This window comes from Sus scrofa, chromosome 4, assembly GCF_000003025.6.
Source record: "Sus scrofa isolate TJ Tabasco breed Duroc chromosome 4, Sscrofa11.1, whole genome shotgun sequence".
In the NCBI taxonomy this organism is placed as follows: domain Eukaryota; kingdom Metazoa; phylum Chordata; class Mammalia; order Artiodactyla; family Suidae; genus Sus; species Sus scrofa.
Window position 1 is genome coordinate 94,164,953 of NC_010446.5, and position 20,787 is coordinate 94,185,739.

Consider the following 20,787-nt stretch of genomic DNA (forward strand, 5'->3'; position numbering starts at 1 on the left):
CCATTGTGAAATCTTTTCCCAGGAGGGGTCCGCGCTGGGGCTGCTGCCGGATTTGCATTCATTTGCCCGGTTGGTCTCATTCCAGTTCCCAAAGGGGGAGCCTTTTTAGAGTCACTGCTGTGTTTGAAGTGCCCGGAGCTGATCCCTGCTCGCTGCTGACTTTGACTAGTAGCTGCCTTTCTTTCTCTTTCTCCTCCCTCCCCCTTTTCAGGACCTCTGTGAAATATAAGACTCTACTAAACTACTCCCACTCCACTTCTTCCCCGGCCCCCCGTACCACCCTAAGTCATAGGGATCAGTGGAATCTTCACGTGTTTATTGAGCTTTAATTACTGATATAAGGGTATAGGTTGATTTGGCATGGGCGGGGGATCTCTCCTAGTGTTCTGGAGAAAGTGAATTAGGGAGGTTTAAAACTAACCTTATAGTTGAGACTCTTCTTGAAAGAACTTTATTTTTAGTCCTCTTGTCCAAGCTCTCATCTAGTGCCCTGATAGATGGGCTTTCAGGCCTTGCTTTAACATTGTCAGTGATGAAGAAGAACTCTTTGTAGCACAAGACAACTTACTATTCTTGAACCTTTTTAATTGAGAGTAAAGTTTTTTGTTGTTGTTGTTGGAAAGATATAGTCAGTTTCCATATAGTGCTCTTCTTGGTCCAAGGGGCGCAGAATAAACACAGAATAGGAAGTTCACGCCCCTTTTCTTTTTTCTTTTTCATTTTTGGCCACCCCACAGTATATGTATTTCTGGGCCAGTCTCCACCCAAGCAGCAGCTTCAGAAATGCTGAATCCTTAACCCACCCACCATGGCAGGCCAGGGATCAAACCTCTGTCCTAGCACTCCCCAAACTCTGCTGATCCCATTGAGCCACAGCAGGAACTCCTCATGCCTCTTTTATTCATTCATTTGGGGAATTTTGATTGAGTATGTATAGTAGGTCAGATACTGCTGAGTACTAGGGGTACTAGCTGAAAGAGTCTTTTCCCTCCAAAAGCACATAGTTTTTAGTGAGGGAGACGGGAAAGAGACAAGGAGCAATCATAAATGCGATTAATTCTATAAAAAAGGTTTGCAGGAATTCCCGTCGTGGCGCAGTGGTTAACGAATCCGACTAGGAACCATGAGGTTGCGGGTTTGGTCCCTGCCCTTGCTCAGTGGGTTAACGATCCGGCGTTGCTGTGAGCTGTGGTGTAGGTCGCAGACGCGGCTTGGATCCCGCGTTGCTGTGGCTCTGGTGTAGGCCGGTGGCTATAGCTCCGATTCGATCCCTAGCCTGGGAGTGGCCCAGGAAATGGCAAAAAGACAAAAAAAAAAAAAAAGGTTTGCAGAGAGGTGCTATAAGACCGTGAGAGAAGAAGATACCCTCCAGTTAGTGTTGTCCTTAAAAGGTGATAATTGGAATTGAAGCCTAGAGTCCAGAAGTAACATAGCATAGACAACAGTAGGAATCTCTTTCTTGTTTTTCAACACAAAATTTCTGTTAATGTAGCCTAACCTTTTTAAACAAGGACACTCTGCTTTTGGATTGTTTCTGTTAATGGAAATACCTGTTTATGAAAGCATCAATAGCAAAGATTTATTGATCTAATAAATTACTATTTAATGACGTAGGTGCTATTTTTATTTCATTTTATAGCTGAAGAAACTGAGATTCAGGTTAAGTAACTTATGCAAGGTCACAAAGCTGGAGAGAAGCTGACTTGGGAAACAAATCCAGACAGTTTGACACCACAGTTTGCTCTCAGCATCATGCTATTCTACTTCCCTGATGGTAATAATAATAACTAAAACTTACTAATCACTTACTATTTAATTCTTATAACCACTCCCTGAGGTAAGAACAATAATTATTTTTACAGTTGAGGAAACCAAAGTTTAGAGAGGTTAAGTCACTCAGCCAAGATAACGTACTAATCAGTAGTAGAGTTAGGATTTGAACTCAGGCACTCTAACCATGGTCTCTCATCTCCCACCTAATGGGAGATAGTATATCTGGTGTAAGGTATTGTGTTCATGTTTAAACATGAATGAGTGAAACGATATTTGAGGAGATGCTACTGTCATTAATAGGAAGCTGATAAGAACTTAACCTTTATCCTTTCAGGATGGAACAGAAGTGGGACTTGCAAAATGTTGCCCTGTAAGAAGAGAAGAACTACACCGACAGAGTCGCCACAGCACCAGGGCAACCAGGAGGAAGGTGACTTAGACCTAGAGTCACCTGTTAAACCAGAATCTGACCAAGTTAAAGACCTGGGGTCAGTGTCCCTGTCCTGGGGTCCGAATCATGGCAGAGCGGCTGGCCTTGAAGTACAATCTGTGCACGATGCAGGAAATCTGCTTGCTATGGAGGACCCATCCTTGAGCTCTAGGGTCCTCACCCAGGATGCAAATGCACCCGTTCTGGAAACTCTTGATGTGGCCATCTCTCAGGGAATCACCCTACCTTCCTTGGAGGCCTCCCAGCCCCTAAATATACACATTTGTAAAGGAAAACTCCAGGCCAGTAGCTCAAGGAGAGGGAAGAAAATTACACTGAGGCCTGGGTTAGTTACTCAAGAAGACAGAGGCGATCATCCTATTGCAAAGGAGCCTTTTTTAGGAGAGCCCAGTGAAGAAGTCAAGGACGAAGGAGGTAAGATACAGGAGGTCTTAGGTTACATTCTTTTCGTCAGTAGCAGTTTGCCATGACCTTTGCCATTGTCATTGCCCTCTCTACAGCGCCTTCACAAAACAGCATTTCCGAAAGGGAGTGTTGATTTGATATGGAGTTGGAGCTGTGGTGCTTATAAGGGTCAGCATCGAACTTTATAAATGGGTGGAAGTATTCTTCTTCCCTCCCATTTCCTAGATCCTCTTCTGTATCTTTTCTTTCTCTTTGCATCATTTTTGGAGGGTTGAACTATGTATGGCCTTTTATGATGTGGTGGGTATTTTATGAAATGGGGCTGGAGAAGGGGCAGTGACTGAAAGAGAGATTACTGCCTGTGACATTTGGTAAGACTACAGAGATGACATAACCCTTAGGATTTGAAGGATAAGTTGTGGGTTAAGGTAATGGTGGCATGGAGAGTCTTAGGCCAAGAACAGTCTGAGCAGAGGTAGAGGCAGAAGAGGTAGTGAGAAGTGGCTTCACAGTGGGAGAGGGCTTAGATTGTGAGGGGCTTTGTTTTTCATGTTTAAGTGTATGACCTTTTCCAGTTGCTTATAGCTAATTAATAAATAAAAGAAGCAGAAAGCAGAGTACTGACTTCAGAAAGCTTATAGTCTAGTTGGGAAGACAAGACACAAATACATAATTCATTTGGAGCCATTTAAGACAATATGTGATTATATACTAGTGTGATACAAGTAATTGGGATTTTTTTTTTTTTTTTTTTTTTTTAGGGCTGCATCCGTGGCATATGGGAGTTCCCAGGCTAGGGGTCGAATTGGAGCTACAGCTGCCAGTCTACGCCACAGGCACAGCAATGCAGGATCCGAGCTGCATCTACGACCTACACCACAGCTCATGGCGATACTGGTTCCTTAACACATTGAGCAAGGCCAGGCATCGAACCCGCAACCTCATTGATACTAGTCGGGTTTGTTAACCGCTGAGCCATGAAGGGAACTCCAAGGATTTTTGAAATTGGAACTTGATGCATTGATAGGATTTGATGGATTGGGGTGAAGGAGTGGAAGTAGAATAACACATTCTGCAAACATGTTTGAGTTCCTGTTGTGGCTCAGCAGGTTAAGAACCTGACGTAGTGTCACTGAAGATGCAGGTTTGATCCCTGGCCTCGCTCACTGGGTTAAGGATCTGGCATTGCCACAAGCTGCTGAGCAGGTTGCAGATGCAGCTCAGCTCTGGTGTTGCCGTGGCCGTGGTATATGCCAGCAACTACAGCTCCGGTTGGAACTCTAGCCCTGGAACTTCCATATGCCATGGCAATGGATGTGGCTGTAAAAATAAAGAGAAAAACAAATAAACGTTTGTTTGTGTGGGAGTGTAGCAGGGCTTCAGATAGAAAGGATAGATTTAGGTTACTGTACAGAGCCTTGCTCTTAAGGCCCTTGAGACCTTGTAAAGTATTGGTATAGGATTTTGGCAGTAAGGATAGAGAAGAAAAGATATCTTATAAATGTTAGAAAGAAAGAATTTTAGAGTTCCTGCTGGGAGCTCCCATTGTGGCTCGGTGGTTAATGAATCCGACTAGTATCCATGAGGATGCAGGTTCGATCCCTGGCCTTGCTTAGTGGGTTAAGGATCTGGCATTGCTCTGGCTGTGGTGTAGGCCGGCAGCTATAGCTCCATTAGACCCCTAGCCTAAGAACCTCCATATGCTGTGGGTGGGGCCTAAAAAGACAAAAAGACAAAAAAAAAAAAAAAGAGTTCCTGCTGTGGTGCAGTGCATTAAGAATCCGACTGCAGTGGCTCTAGTCATGGCAGAGGCATGGGTTTGTTATCATAGCTGCATGTAGGTCACAGCTGTGACTTAAATTCAGCCTGGCCTGGGAACTTCCATGTGCCATGGGTGCAGCCAAAAAATAAAAATAAAAAATAATTAATATTGCTTCTGAGTATCAATCTTTGAACTGATACCGTTTAAGATATTTGGACTGAGGGGGATGAAGCATGCCTTCCTGGGGAATAATATGCTTGAAGGGTTGAAATGAGTTCAGCTTTAGATATATGGACTGTGAGGTGACATCAGGGAAAAACAGAAAATAGAGATTGAAGTTTGGTGAGAGGTGGGACCAGAAAAGTGTTCATTGTGGTACTTCTTCATGAAAAGGAGCATGGAAGAAGATGACAGAGAAGGGAAAGCTGGAGTAATAGTGAAAGTCAGGGAGGGAAGAGAGTTTTAAGTACAGGTACTTCATTTAAAGTTTAGTGACAAAGGTGGTGTAATGATGCCTGAGAAAAGATTACTTTAGAAGGTTGATGGTCTTTGAGAGTAGATTTAGGAGGGTTTTTTGGGAAAAGAAAATCAAATAATGGAATTAAAGAGGTAGGGATGAAAGCCCCAGTGATAATTTGTGCAGTGGGGGAATGGAAATAGCTAGAGTGGGCAGCAGGATTGCTGAATTTTTTTCCTTGGCTAAGTTGTATTTGTGATGTGAAGACAGGAGGAATTGGAGGAAAATGCAGGATTAAAGTGCTAGTGAAGGAGTTCCCATTGTGGCTCAGCAGGTAGCAAACCCGACTGGTATCCATGAGGATGTGGGTTTGACCCCTCAGTGGGTTAAGGAAGTTGCGGCATAGGTCGCACATGTGGCTCGGATCCTATGTGGCTGTGGCATCGGCCAGCACCTGCAGCTCAGATTCAACCCCTAGACCGGAAACTTCGTATGCCACAGGTGCAGCCCTAAAAAAACAAACAAAAGAACAGAAAGGAAGAAAGAAGGAAGATCAAAATTTCATATATGTGCATTTTGGAAAACATTGTAAAGTTGAAAGAAGAAAATAAAATCACCCACAAATCTGACTGCTCAGAGTAATTACTATTAAAATTTAGCGCTGGAGTTCCCGTCGTGGCGAAGTGGTTAACGAATCTGACTAGGAACCATGAGGTTGCGGGTTTGATCCCTGGCCTTGCTCAATGGGTTAAGGATCTGGCGTTGCCATGAGCTGTGGTGTAGGCTGCAGATGGGGCTTGGATCCTGCGTTGCTGTGGCTCTGGCGTAGGCTGGTGGCTACAGCTCCGATTAGACCCCTAGCCTGGAAACCTCCATATGCCGCAGGAGCGGCCCTAGAAAAGGCAAAAAGACAAAAAAAAAAAAAAAATAGTGCATATTTTTTGTTGTTTTCCATTCTTTTAATTAACATTTTGGATTTTTTGATTATGATTATGTGGGGAAAAAACAAAAAAAAAAACACCCAGGTTATTTTGAAGTTATCAGCATTGTGTTACAATTGGTATACACTGTTAAATTCTGTTTCTAGACTGCACAGGTGCTAGTGATTAAACCTTTTTCTAGGAGTTCCTGTTGTGGCTCAGCAGGTTATGAACCGGACTAGTATCCATGGACATGCAGTTCGATCCCTGGCCTCACTCAGTGGGTTAGGGATCCTGTGTTGCCGTGAGCTGTGATGTAGGTCTCCAACCTGGCTTGGATCTTGAGTTGTTGTGGCTGTGGTGTAGGCTGGCAGCTGCAGCTCCGATTTGACCCCTAGCCTGGGAATTTCTATATGAGGCACATACGACCCTAAAAAGCAAAAAAGAAGGAGAAAAAAACTTTGTCTATGTTGTTGTTTATTCTTATAAATTTTTTTTTTTTGTCTTTTTTTTAGGACCACACCTGCAGCATATGGAGGTTTTTCCCAGTCCAGGGGTCGAATTGGAGCTATAGGCGCTGGCCTATACCACAGCCATAGCAATGCAGGATCCGAGCTGCATCTGTGACCTACACCACAGCTCACGGCCATGCCGGATCCTTAACCCACTGAGTGAGGCTAGGGATTGAACCCTTGTCCTCAGTGGATGCTAGTTGGGTTCATTAACTGCTGAGCCACAAAGGGAACTCCAGAATTTTTTTTTTTTGGCTGCTCCCACTACATGTGGAAGTTCCCTGGGCTTTGGTTAGAACTCAAAGCACAGCAGCTGCAATGACAACACCAGATCCTTAACCCACTGTGTCATAAGAGAACTCCTGTTCTCATAGAATTTTTTTTTTGTTTGTTTGCTTTTTAGGGCTGAGGGCTGTGCCCTTGGCATATGGAGGTTCTCAGCTAGGGGTTTAATTGGAGCTACACAAGATCTGAGCCGTGTCTGCAACCTACACTGCAGCTCATGGCAACATGAGATCCTTAACCCACCAAAGTAGACCAGGGGATTGAACCCACAACCTCATGGTTCCTAGTCAGTTCATTTCTGCTGTGCCATAACAAGAACTCCCTATTCTCATAGAATTTTAATTGTTCTTTGAAAATTGATTTACATACCCTAATTTCTACTTTTGCCTTTTTTCCCTTTCTTTGCATTCTCAAAATGATTAACTTAGATTTCAGCTTATAATTTGTTGGATTTTATGGTTTTCAGCTAATTATCATGTTTTCAATTTAAAGTTGCTAGGGAGTTCCCTGGTGGCCTAATAGTTACAGATCTGTCATTGTCACTGCTGTGGCTCTGGTTGCTGCTGCGGTGTGGGTTCTATTCCTGGCCAGGGAACTTTCTCATGCCATGGGCAGGGCCAAAAAAAAAAAAAAAAAAAAAAAAAGGCAGAGTTCCCATTGTGGTGCAGCGGAATTGAATCCAACTAGGAACCATGAGGTTTTGGGTTCGATCCCTGGCCTCACTCAGTGGGTTAAGGATCTGGCATTGCCGTGAGCTGTGGTGTAGGTCGCAGATGAGGCTTGGATCTGGCGTTGCTGTGGCTCTGGCGTAGGCTGGCGGCTACAGCTGATTAGACCCCTAGCCAGGGAACCTCCATATGCCGCCGGTACAGCCCTCAAAAAGACAAAAAGAAAAAAAAATATGAGAAAGCTCTGCTGTGCAATTGATTGAAGATCCTCCCTCTTAGAAGAAATTTGCCTGAGAGGAATTTTTGATGTGATGGGTTTAGGATTCAACTCCTTTTTGTACATACAGTCCCTATCAAAGCCAAAGCCTATTAAAGCTGAAGTCTATAGCCTTTTTGACATTGTGATGTAGTCTTGAGCTCCAGAAGTAAAGGAAGTAAAATTGAGAGTACATAGAATTAAGGATTGATTCATCCTTTATATGAAATGAAAGGCTTTTTTTCTTTGTTTTCCAGGAAGAAGGGAGGGGGTCCTCCAGTTTAAAGTCTTGTTTTTGGGAGTTCCTGTTGTGGCTCAGTGGCAACGAATCCGACTAGTATCCACAAGGATGTGGTTTCAATCCCTGCCCTTGCTCAGTGGGTTAAAGGATCTGGTATTGCCACAAGCTGCGGTATAGGTCACAGATGCTGTGGCTGTGGTGTAAGCCAGCAGCTGCAGTTCTAATTTGACCTCTAGCCTGGGAATTTCTATATCCTGTGGGAGCAGCCCTAAAAAGACAAAAATAAAATAAAATGAAATCTTGTTTATGCCAGTTGAAACTGCTAATGTTGATGAGATAGCAGACCAAAAAAGTGTAAAGGCTATTTTTTTTTTGCCACACACATGGCATGCAGAAGTTTCCTGGCCAGGGATTGAACCCTTGCCACAGCAGTAACCAGAGCCACAGTAGTGACAACACTGGATCCTTAAGCTAAATCACTAGGGAACTCCAAGACTGTCTATTTCGAATGGAGCTCAGTAACAAATAACTTGATCTCTTTATAATTCACACAACATTGTAAATCAACTATAATTTTTTTAAAAAGTGAATAAAAAAAACTTGATCTCTTTTTGAAAATGGAAAAATTTTTTTTGGCTGTGTAATACATGAATATGGAAAAAAAAAATGCCTAAAGAGGGAATCTTTAACTTTGTCCTCTTGTTTCCCCAGTTCTCTTCTCAGAAACAATCACTATGTAACAATTCCTTGTGTATAGTCTATAGATCTATATGTATTCTTAATCTATAGCCTATATGTATTCTTTTTCCTTTTTTTTTTCCTTCGCTGCACCCATGGCATATGGAAATTCTGGGACCAGGGATTGAACCAGCATAGCAGCTGCAACCTGAGCCACAGCAGTAACAACACTGGATCCTTAACCTGTACTACCAAGGGAACTCCCATGTATTCTTTTCCTTTGACAGCTTGATTCTGATGTTTACTTTTGATATTTCATGAATGTTTCTTTGTCTTTTTAATCCCCCCCACACCAAAAAAAAGGAAAGAAAGATAACACTCATTAAGAGTTAAAGTGAGGAGTTGCAGTTCCGTCTCAGCGGAAATGAATCTGACTAGCATCCATGAGGACACAGGTTTGATCCCCGGCTTCACTCAGTGGATTAAGGATCTGGCGTTGCCGTGAGCTGTGGTGTAGGTCATAGATGCAGTTCAGATCCCGAGTTGCCGTGGCTGTGGTGTAGGCTGGCAGCTACAGCTCCAATTGGACCCCTAACCTGGGAACCTGCATATGCCTTGTGTGCAGCCCTAAAAAGACAAAAGACAAAAATAAAGAGTTAAAGTGAGGAAAGGAGAAAGTTATCTAATGAACTGTATAATCACCTATTTATAATGTTATGGTCATTTTTACTCTGATATTCTGTCAGATTGGAAAGAATTCAATCAGAAAGTTCAAGACATTTTTTAATGTATATCATTTATAGTTTATTAAGTGTGTTTTGTTTATTTGTTTGTTTGTTTGTTTGTTTGTTTTTGCTGCACCCATGGCATGTAGAATTTTCTGAGCCAGGGATCGAACTTGTGCCATAGCAGCAAGCTAAGCTCTGTGGTGACAGTGCTGGATCCTTAAACCTCTGTGCCACAAGGGAACTCCAATTAAATGTGTTGTTAATGGTCATACTAAGTGTAGTAAGTCAGAAAGAAAAAGACAAATACCATATGATATCACTTATATCTGGAATCCAATATATGGCACAAACAAACCTATCTACAGAAAATAAACTCATGGACTTGGAGAACAGACTTGTGGTTGTCAAGGGGGAGGAGTGGGATGAACTGGGAGTTTGGGGTTAGTAGATTCAAACTGTTGCATTTGGAGTAGATGAGCAATGAGATCCTGATGTGTAGCATAGGGAACTATATCTAATCACTTGTGATAGAACATGATGGAGGATAATGTGAGAAAAAGATGGGTATATATGTATAACTGGGTCACTTTGCTGTACAGCAGAAATTGACAGAACATTGCAAATTAGCTATATATATAAAAAAAAAGTCCCATTGTCAGGAGTTCCCATTGTGGTTCAGTGGAAATTAATCCGCCTAGTATCTATGAGGATGCGGGTTTGATCCCTGGTCTTGCTCGTGGGTCAGGGATCTGGCGGTTGCTGTGAGCTGTGGTATAGGTTGCAGATGCGGCTCAGAGCCTGTGTTGCTGTGGCTGTGATATAGGGTGGCAGCTGTAGCTTGGATTAGACCCCTAGCCTGGAAACTTCCATATGCCTCATTCAGCCCAAAAAAGCAAAAAAAAAAAAAAAAAAAAAAGCCAAACAAAAAACAAAAAAAAAGTCCCTTTCCTGTTAGGAATATAACTCCCTACCCTACAATTATGAATAGGATTTTTCCACGTGAAGAACATGCAATAGAAAGACCTTAGCAATTACCTAGTTCAGTTCACTGATACTACAGATGAATAAATGGTACCTGAGCTTTGATCTCATTGTTTTTCTTAGAATACTGTTTTTTTGTTTTTTTGGTTTTTTTTTTTTGTCTTTTTAGGGCCATACCTGTGGCATATGGAAGTTCCCAGGTTAGGGGTCAAATCGAAGCTGTAGCCACCAGCCTATGCCACAGCCACAGCAACACAGGATCCCAGCTGCATCTGCAACCTACACCACAGCTCACAGCAACACTGGATTCTTTAACCCACTGAGTGAGACCAGGGATTGAACCTGAGTCCTCATGGATACTAGTCATGTTTGTTAACGCTGAGGCACAACGAGAACTCCCGGATATTCTCTTTAGGAGGAGGATTGCCTGGAGTTCCCGTCGTGGCGCAGTGGTTAACGAATCCGACTGGGAACCATGAGGTTGCGGGTTCGATCCCTGGCCTTGCTCAGTGGGTTAAGGAGCCGGCGTTGCTGTGAGCTGTGGTGTAGGTTGCAGATGTGGCTCGGATCCCGCATTGCTATGGCTGTGGCATAGGCCGGCGGCTACAGCTCCAGTTTGACCCCTAGCCTGGAAACCTCCATATGCCACAGGAGCGGCCCAAGAAATGGCAAAACGACAAAAAAAAAAAATAAAAAAATAAAAATGAGGAGGATCGCCTTTATAGTAAATGCATCATTAATGAAGTTACTTAACTAAAAAAGACTATAACAAGATGCTGATTTCTGCAACACGGTATAGTTGAGAATGGACAAAGTGTGGAGCAACTTTTGTGATTTTTCCAGGAAAACCTCAAATGCATTCTGGAGGGGAAATGCCTTCATTACCATCAGGCAGCCACCCTGTGAAATCCACAGCCCAGCCTAGGAAATCATCTCAGCCAGATGTCTGTGCCTCTCAAGAAAAACCACTCAGGACTCTAGCTCACCAAGCTGAGGAAGAGATAGAGGATGGTGGACTCTTTATTCCAATGGGTAGGCTTTTTTTTCTTTTTATAAAATTAAAATGTAATATGCAGGAAACTGCACATATCCAAAGATATCCAAGTATACTGAATTTTTTTTTGCTTTTTGGGCTGCACCCACAGCATATGAAGTTTCCAGGCTAGGTGTCAAATTGGAGCTGTAGCTGCTGGCCACGGCCACAGCCGCAGCCACAAGGGAATCCGAGCTGAGTCTACAACCTACACCACAGCTCATGGCAACGTGGATCCTTAACCCACTGAGTGAGGCCAGGGATCAAACCCAACTCCTCATGGATACTAGTCAGGTTCATTACCGCTGAGCCACAACAGGAACTCCCTGATCTCATTTTTATTAACAGTTTTGCATTTTTTACAGTGTTATGTATAGGTACCATACAGTACATAAGTATGTAGCCTTTTGCATCTGATATCTTTTTAAATTTTTTAAATTGAATAATTGATTTGTAATATTGTGTGTATCTGCTATTTTTCACTTAGTGTAATGCTTTTGAGATTCATTCATGGTTATCATAATTACTGGATAGTGTTCTGTTGCGTAGATGTACCATAGTTTATCTGTTTACTGGGTGATGGACATTTGGATTGCTTCTAGTTTTTGCCTGTTATGACTAAAGCTGCTGAACCTTCACATGTAGTTCTTTGATAGACATAATTTCATTTTTCTTGAGTAAAAAGCTAGGAGTGGCATTGCTGGGACTTACAAGAGATGTATATTTAACTTTATTTGGAACTGCTAAGCTGTTTTCCATAGTAGCTGTACCATTTTACATTCCCAAAAGGAATGTATGAGATTTTCAATTGATCCACATCCTTTCCATCCATCCTTTAATTCTATCTGTTCTATTAGGTGTATTGCCTTATGGTTTTAGCTTGCATTTCATTAATGAATAATGATATAGAGCATATTTTCGTGTATTTATTGGCCATTTGTGGATCTTTTTTCATTCTGTTTTTTGCTTTTTTTTTTTTTTTTTTTTAATTACTACATATTCTGCAGGAGATACTTTGAAACTAATCCTATATCCTGTTTCTCCTCAAATTTTTCCCCACGAATTTTAGTCTCTGTTCATGGATCACCTGCAACAATTATTACTGTGTTGTTCTCATGGTGATTTTTTTATTTCTCTTGTCCCTTCTGCATTCATTAATGAATTTTTCTGTAAAGAAGAGCAGTTCTTTCTCACTCATTTATTCAGTTTTTACATGACTATGGATTTATGGATATTTATTTTATTGTTTGAGTTACAGTGCAATACTATCATTATGTATTTTGCTCAGATTGTTTCAACATTCGCCTTGGGGAGCTACTTTAGGTTTTACTTTTATGGATTATGCTCTCGTAGTGTATCAAGGAACCTTTGCTGGATCCAAGGCCAGAGGTTTTTTTTTTCTCTTTTTTTCTAGAAGTTGTGGTTTTATTTATTTATTTATTTTTTGTCTTTTGACCTTTTAGGGCTGCACTGGCGGCATAAGGAGGTTCCCAGGCTAGGGGTCTATCTAATTGGAGATGTTGCTGCCAGTCTATGCCAGAGCCACAGTAATGCCAGATCCGAGCCGTGTCTGCAACCTACACCACAGCTCACAGCAATTCTGCATCCTTAACCCACTGAGCAAGGCCAGGGATCGAACCCACAACCTCATGGTTCCCAGTTGGATTCGTTTCCACTGCACCATGACAGGAACTCCTAGAAGTTGTAGTTTTGTATGTTACATTGAGGTGTATGTGATCGATTTTCAGTTAATTTTTGTATAATGTGGGAGGTGTATTTGAGATTCTTTTTTTTGCCTATGGATGTCCAGTTGTTTCAGCACTATGTATTGACAAGATTCCTTTCTCTGTTCAGTTACCTTTGCATCTGTGTGAAAAAGTTTCTTGGCCATACTCGTGTGGGTCTTTCCCGGACTCTTTTCTGTTCCGCTGATTTGTATATTTAACCTTTCATCAGTATCACACAGTCTTAAAATCAGGTAGTCGTCGTCTTCTTTTTTTTCTCCTGGCCACACCCAAGGAATATGAAAGTTCCTGAGCTAGGGATTGAATCTGAGCCACAGCTGCAGCAATGTTTGATTCATACCCCCAGCCCTGGAGGATCCTTTTCTCCCACAGGAAGAACTCCTTTTATCTTTTTATTGTCTGTAGGATCTGTAATGATGTCTGTTCTTTCATTCCTGACACTAGGCATTTGTAGCCTTCTCTTAATCATTCTGGGAGTTCCTGTTGTGGCTCAGCGGAAACGAATCCGACTAGGAACCATGAGGTTGTGGGTTTGATGCCTGGCCTCACTCATTGGGTTAAGGATCTGGCTTTGCCGTGAGCTGTGGTGTAGGTCGCAGACTTGTCTTGGATCCCGAGTTGCTGTGGCTCTGGTGTAGGCCCATGACTACAGTTCCGATTGGACCCTTAGCCTGGGAACCTCCATATGCTGTGGGTACGGCCCTAAAAGACAAAAAAAAAAAAAGACAAAAAAAGAGAAATTTTAATTCCCTTGAGTTCACATCATACTTTCTGTGATTTCATACCTTTAATTTTTTTTTTTTGGCTGCCCTGCTGCATATGGAGTTCCCAGCCCATATATCTGATCTGAGCTGCAGTTGCAACTTATGTTGCATCTGTGGCAATGCTAGATCCTTTAACCCACTGTACTGGGCTGGGGATTGAACCTGCACCCTGGAGCTGTAGCATTGCCGCTGATCCTGTAGTACCATAGTGGGAATTCCAGTCTTTTAATGCTTATTGAGGTTTATTTTGTGGCCCCAGTATAATCTTTATTGCTAACTCTTCCATGTGTATTTGAACGGAATATATATTCTGTTGTTTTGAGGTACACTGTTCTATAAATGTCTATTAGGTCAAATTGGTTGATAGTAATGTTCAAGTTTCTCTATTTTTACTGATTTTTTTTTTTTTTTTGGCCATTCTCTTGGTTATTGAGAAAGGAATGTTAACATCTCCAACTTTAATTGTGGATTTGTGTATATTTCCTTTCAGTTCTGTCAGTTTTAAAACTCTTTTTTCAGGGTATGCCCAATAACTAACCTATATTGATTGGGTTTTAAATATTAAACTTGAATATCTGGGATAAACCTATTTGGTCATGCTATATTAGATCTTCTATATACTGTTGGATTCCATTTCCTAATATATTGTTTAAGGTTTTTGTGTCTTTGTTTATGGGATCTTTGGGCTTTAATTTTACTTTTTTTCTTATGTCTTTTTCATGTGTTGGTATCAGGGTTATAATGACCTTATAAAATGTGTTGGGGAGTTCCCGTCGTGGCGCAGTGGTTAACGAATCTGACTAGGAACCATGAGGTTGCGGGTTCGGTTCCTGCCCTTGCTCAGTGGGTTAACGATCTGGCGTTGCCGTGAGCTGTGGTGTAGGTCGCAGACGCGGCTCGGATCCCGCTTTGCTGTGGCTCTGGCGTAGGCCGGCAGCTACAGTTCCGATTAGACCCCTAGCCTGGGAATCTCCATATGCCGCAGGAGCGGCCCAAAGAAATAGGAAAAAGACCCCCCAAAAAAAAAAAAAAAGTGTTGGGAAATTTTTCATCATTGTCTATCCTCTGAAAGAGTGTGGATAAGACTAGTGGTATTTCTTTTCCTTCTTTTTTTTTTGGTCTTTTTGTCTTTTCTAAGGCTGCACCCACGGCATATGGAGGTTCCCAGGCTAGGGGTCTAATCAGAGCTGTAGCCGCCGGCCTACACCACAACCAGAGCAATGTGGGATCCGAGCCGCGTCTGCAACCTACACCACAGCTCACAGCAACACCGGATCCTTAACCCACTGAGCAAGGCCAGGCATCGAATCCGCAACCTCATGGTTCCCAATCGGATTCGTTAACCACTGAGCCACGACGGGAACTCCAGGACTAGTGGTATTTCTTAAATTGTTTCTAGGCTTGGAGTCTTCTTTGTCAGCAGCTTTTAAGTTATAGATTAAATTCTTTAATGATTTCAGGATTATTTAGATATCCTGTTTCTTTTGTGTCAGTTTTGGTAGGTTCTGTTTTTCAAGGAATTTGTACATTTTCTGTAAATTTTCAAATTTGTTGATATAAAGTTTATTTTGTTGTAATATGTTTATTTGGGATGTCTAAGATTTTTAAAGAGGTGACTTTAGGGAGCTCCTCCTTTTATTTGTATCTTTTTTTTTTTTTTTTTTTTTTTTTTTTTTTTTTGTCTTTTTGCCTTTTCTTGGGCCGCTCCTATGGCATATGGAGGTCCCCAGGCTAGGGGTCAAATCGGAGCTGAGCCACCAGTCTACACCAGAGCCACAGCAACGCAGGATCCTCAACCCACTGAGCAAGGCCAGGAATCGAACTTGCAACCTCATGGTTCCTAGTCGAATTCGTTAACCACTGAGCCACAACAGGAACTCCTTTATTTGTATCTTTAACTTGGTCATACCCATGGCATGTGGAAGTTCCTGGACCAGGGAACCAGCCTGTACCACAGCTGTAAGTTGAGCTATAGCAGTGACAACACTGGGTCCTTAACCTACTCAGCCATGAGGGAACTCCAATTTTATAGTTTCATATAGTGTCACAGTTGTCTTTCGCAGGAAGATTTCATCTCATAAAAATACATTGTCATAGAAACAAAAGTTCTGGATGTGGTTTTTTTAAAAAATTCATTGGAGTATAATTGGCTTACAACGTTATATTAGTTTCAGGTATGCAGCAAAGTGGATCAGTTATACATATAAACATAGCCATTCTTTTTTCCCGTATAGGTTATAACAAACTGTTGAGTAGATTTTCCTGTGCTGCATAGTACGTTCTTGTTAATCATCTGTTTTATACAGCAGTGTGTATTTGTTATGTTCCCACCCTCTCAATTCCTCCCTCCCCCCAGTGGTTTCTCCTGTAGTAATCATAAGATTGGTTTTGAAATCTATGAGTTTGTTTCTGTTTTATAAATAAGTTCTTTTGTATCATTTTTTTATTAGATTCCATATATATCATATGATATTTGTCTTTCTCTGACTTACTTCACTCAGTATTATAATCTCTAGGTCCATCCATGTTGCTGCACATGTCATCATTTCATTCTTTTTATGGCTGAGTAATATTCCATTGTATATATTACCACGTCTTTATCCATTCCTTTGTTGATGGACATTTATATTGCTTCCACGTCTTGGCTATTAGTGCTGCAATGAAAATTGGGGTGCACGTTATCTTTTAGAATTATGGTTTTCTCTGGATATATGCCCAGGAGTGTGATTGCTAGATCATTTGGTAGTTCTTTGTTTAGTTTTATAACGAACCTTCATACTGTCCTCCATAATGGTTGCACCAATTTTACATTCTCGCTAACAGTGTAGGAGGGTTCTCTTCCTCCACTACCCTCTCCATCATCTATTGTTTGTAGACTGCACCCACGGCTTATGGAAGTTCCCGCACCAGGGACTGAATCTGAGCCACACCTGTGGCGTACATCACAGCCACAGCAATGCAAGATCTGAGCCACATCTGCAACCTACACCACAGCTCACAGAAACACTGGATCCTTAACCCACTGAGTGAGGCCATGGTTTGAACCTGCGTCCTCCTGGATACTAGTTGGATTCATTTCCACTGTGCCACAGCAGGAACTCTGTGGGTTGTCTTTTCTTTTTTTTTTATGGTTTCCTTTGCTGTGCAAAAGCTTTTAAGTTTAATTTGGTTCCATTGGTTTATTTTTGTTTATGTTTTCATTATTCTAGGAGGTGGCTCAAAACAAGATATTACTGGCAATTTATGTCAGAGAGTATTCTGCTTATGCTTTCCTCTAGGAGTTTTATTCTGGCCTTACCTGGGTGTGTTTTTGACTTGGCTCTTAAGCAACTGTTTTCATACATCAGAACAACTTTGGTGATTAAGATATTGTAGGACCCTTCCTTTTTTTTTTTCTTTTTTGGCCCCACCTGCAGCATATGGATGTTCTCAGGCCAGGGATTAAATCCCAGCTGTAGCTGCAGCCTATACAGCAGCTGCAGTAGCTGTGGCACAGTGGGAACTCCTGAACCCATTCATTTTTTTTTTTTTTTTTGAATTGATGGTTATTTTATTTATTCATATGCAACAGAATGAAGTGCTTGGGGCAGATGTTCTGTTCAGGAAGTTGTCTTTATAGTTTAAAACGAAAGGCCAAGGAAAGCAGAGTGTTACCTAAATCAGGTAGACAAGCATTGGTAGAAAGGTAGGGTTGCTTTATTTAGGAGGCTTGTAACCTGGGAGAAGGTGGACTCTTGTCCAAAGGACAACTCTCCAGTACTGATCAGGGGGCAATAGCTTTTTTTTTTTTAATTGACATTATCCACTTTAACATCACATTTACAGTGCATCTTACTTTCAGTTTATTTCTTAAATCATTAAATCTGCTTCTCAATGAGAATCTTATTTTTAGCTAATTCTCTCACCTTTCTCATAGAAGGAAAAATTATATTTTCTGCTTTATTCTAGTCTGATTTTTATAGAGTGTCTTCCTTTTTTAATTAAAAAAATATATATATATATATATTTTTGTCTTTTCTAAGGCCGCACTTGAGGCACATAGCGGTTCCCAGGCTAGGGGTTGAATCGGAGCTGAAGCTGCCAGCCTTTGCCGCAGCCACAGCTATGTGGGATCTGAGCCACGTCTGCGACCTACTCCACATCTCACAGCAACGCTGGATCCTCAACCCACTGAGTGAGGCCAGGGATCGAAACCGCAACCTCATCGTTCCTAGTCAGGTTCGTTAACCACTGAGCCAAGACGGGAACTCCGCTGTTTTAATTTTTAAACTTCAACTCTTTAGAATTCTTAGGGTCAGTGATATCCTAATATTTTACTTTATTTATTTATTTATTTTTCTCTTTATTTATGTATTTATTTTTCAGGACCACACTTGTGGCATATGGAGGATCTCGGGCTAGGGACTGAATTGGAGCTACAGCCACTGGGCCTACACCACAGCTCACAGCAACACCAGATCCTCAACCCACTGATCGAGGCCAGGGATCAAACCTACATCCTCTTGGATACTAGTCAGGTTTGTTTCCACTGCACCAGGATGGGAACTCCCTAATATTTTAAAAGTAAGAGAAAGGATTAGTTTTAAAACAGAATAAGAAATAGTTGAATTATCTTTTCTTTCTTGCATCATCTATGCAATGTATTAGAGTGTATTAGATTTTCCTTATAAACCTACGTTCCTAATAAACTCAGCGTTAAAATCAGAAATCAAGGAGTTCTCTGGTGGCTCAATGGGTTAAAGATCCAGCATTGTCTCTGTTGTGGCCCAGGTTACTGCTGTAGCGTTAGTTTGATGGCTGGCCCAGGAACTTCCGCATGCTGTGGGTGCAGCCAAAAAAAATAAAATTAGAAGTCAGAGGAGAAATGTGTGTGATGTGATTTAGGGAGATGTAATTAGATGCAATGGTTTAACCCCACAGTGATTACTTTGATTCCTATTTAATAAGCTACCCATTCTCAATGGGATTATGCTAACTCTGGTGATTGATTTTTCTGTAAGAAAATATTTTCTGCAGCAAATTTTGTTATTTCCATTTTAATTTTATGGTAAGTTTTCTTTGCAGTTATTTCAAATTTTTTAAAAAAGTTGCTTTCTTTCTTTTGATGGTTGCACCTGTGGCATATGGAAGTTCCTGAGCCAGGGGTTGAATCAGAGTTGGAACAGCAGCCTGTGCCACAGCCACAGCAACACCAGATCTGAGCTGCATCTGCAGCCTACACCGCATGCAGCTTGTGGCAGTGCCAGGTCCATAACCCACTGAGTGAGGCCAGGGGTCAAAACTGCATCATCACAGAGACAACGTCAGGTCTTTAGCCTGCTGAGGCACAACAGGAATTCCTAAATTATTCTTAAATATTTGTCTTTATTGTATTTGTATTGGGGTTAAATTTTTTTCAGCCTATATTTTATATTTATTTATTTGCCTTTTTTTCAGGTCACACCTTTGGCATATGGAAGTTCCCAGCTAGGGGTCGAATCAGAGTTACAGCTGCTGGTGTACACAACAGCCACACCAATGCCAGATCCGAGCTGCATCTGTGACCTGCACCATAGCTCATGGTCGTGCCAGATCCTTAACTCACTGAGCAGAGCCAGGAATCGAACCTGAATCCTCATGAATACTAGTTGGGTTTGTTACTGCTGAGCCACAATGGGTGCTCCAATTTTATTTATTTATTTTTTTACGAGACCCACAGCATGTGGAAATTCTGGAACATAGCCCAGGGTTTCTGATATATTATCTTGGCAGTATAGAGTGATAATTAAGACAGCAGGTTCGAGAGCTAGAGTACTTGGCTTCAAAACATGGCGCTGTCATGACTAGCTCTTGGGAAAGTTTCTTCATGTTTCTGCCTCTATGCAGTGGGAAAAATAACGGTCCCTATGTCATAGGGTTGGTATGGGGAGTAAGTGAATTAATATGTATAAAGTGTGTAGAAGAATGCCTGACAGAAAATGACTATTCGGTGAATGTTACATGTTATTACCACATCCACCATTACCTCTGTTCAGGGCCAGACAGCTGGCAGCTTGCTTTTCTTTTACATTGGCTGTTTGGGTTGAATTCTGGGAGCTGCTGCCTTATAGAGATTCTGGTGATGTTCTTGGTTTATTTGTAGAAGAGCAAGACAGTGAAGAAAATGAGAAAAGGCGAAAAAAGAAAAAGGGTACCAAGAGGAAAAGAGATGGAAGGGGTCAAGAAGAAGGAACTTTGGCTTGTGACCTGAAGCTGGATGACATGCTTGACCGCACCTTAGAGGACGGTGCCAAGCAGCACAACCTAACAGCTGTCAACGTTCGAAACATCCTTCATGTGAGTAAGACTGGGCAGCTGTGTAATGAGAGTGGAACTTTTGCATGGGAAGCATATAAACATACCCAGGAAACTCTTGGGCCTTGCTATGTGAATTACTAATTTGGTGACTTCCCTCTGGCGAAATATTTTACCTTTCAGGATAGCTTTCTCTTTGCACTCAGCATAAGTTTGACATGTGAACACATGTGAAAGAACTTAATTGGGAAGAAAACTGTAACTTTGCTTCCTTATATTGATTTGATTGTTTATTGTGTTGTTTAGCAGATTTGAAGATAAAAATGGAAGATGATAATGTTTGCAGTGGACTTACTCTTGTGGGTTGATAGGTCTAAAAAGATGCCCAGTTAACAGTTTACAGTGCTTTGCATGTGTGCAAATAGTCTTCTTTGATATGTAGCATTACAGCTATTTACAAAGCCTTTGTTGCTTATTGCTGTTTCTCTTAAGCAGATAGTTACCTGAGAATTTTTTTAAGGTGAGCCATTCCTGTTCTTAGTAGCAGCTAATGAGATTGGCCATTTTGCTGCTGCATTGTTGAAAGCTGTGTGCTTCTCCCCAAAATTTGCTTCTTTGCTTTCTGTTGCCTTACTTTCCCCTAGTCTGAAGCCATGTGAGTATCTAGCTCTCATTTATCCTCTCCATTTATCTAGCAGAGTTACAGAGAGATGAGTATTATCTAGATGACACATCTTTCTTGCATAAAGCGAAATTTCATCTTTCTCCAGGAAGTAATCACAAATGAACATGTGGTAGCTATGATGAAAGCAGCCATCAGTGAGACGGAGGATATGCCCATGTTTGTGAGTAGTT

At 41.6% G+C, this 20,787-nt stretch overlaps 1 protein-coding gene across 10 annotated transcripts in view; it reads left to right on the forward strand.

Moving 5' to 3' along the window:
* The window catches only part of GON4L (gon-4 like), an 86,899-nt gene that overhangs the window by 3,066 nt on the left and 63,046 nt on the right, over positions 1 to 20,787 (forward strand). For 4 of the 10 annotated variants that reach the window (XR_002343424.1, XM_021089699.1, XM_021089698.1 and 1 more), the window contains 5 exons: positions 1,640 to 1,774; positions 2,108 to 2,638; positions 10,961 to 11,149; positions 19,781 to 19,974; positions 20,703 to 20,777. Coding sequence is in view for 8 of the 10 variants with exons in the window: in XM_021089699.1 (XP_020945358.1) it covers positions 1,672 to 1,774; positions 2,108 to 2,638; positions 10,961 to 11,149; positions 19,781 to 19,974; positions 20,703 to 20,777 (1,092 nt within the window). In the remaining 2 variants the exon portion in view is untranslated. The remainder of the gene's footprint in view (positions 1 to 1,639; positions 1,775 to 2,107; positions 2,639 to 10,960; positions 11,150 to 19,780; positions 19,975 to 20,702; positions 20,778 to 20,787) is intronic. The other 6 variants (XM_021089703.1, XM_021089707.1, XM_021089701.1 and 3 more) reach the window with 3 other exon arrangements.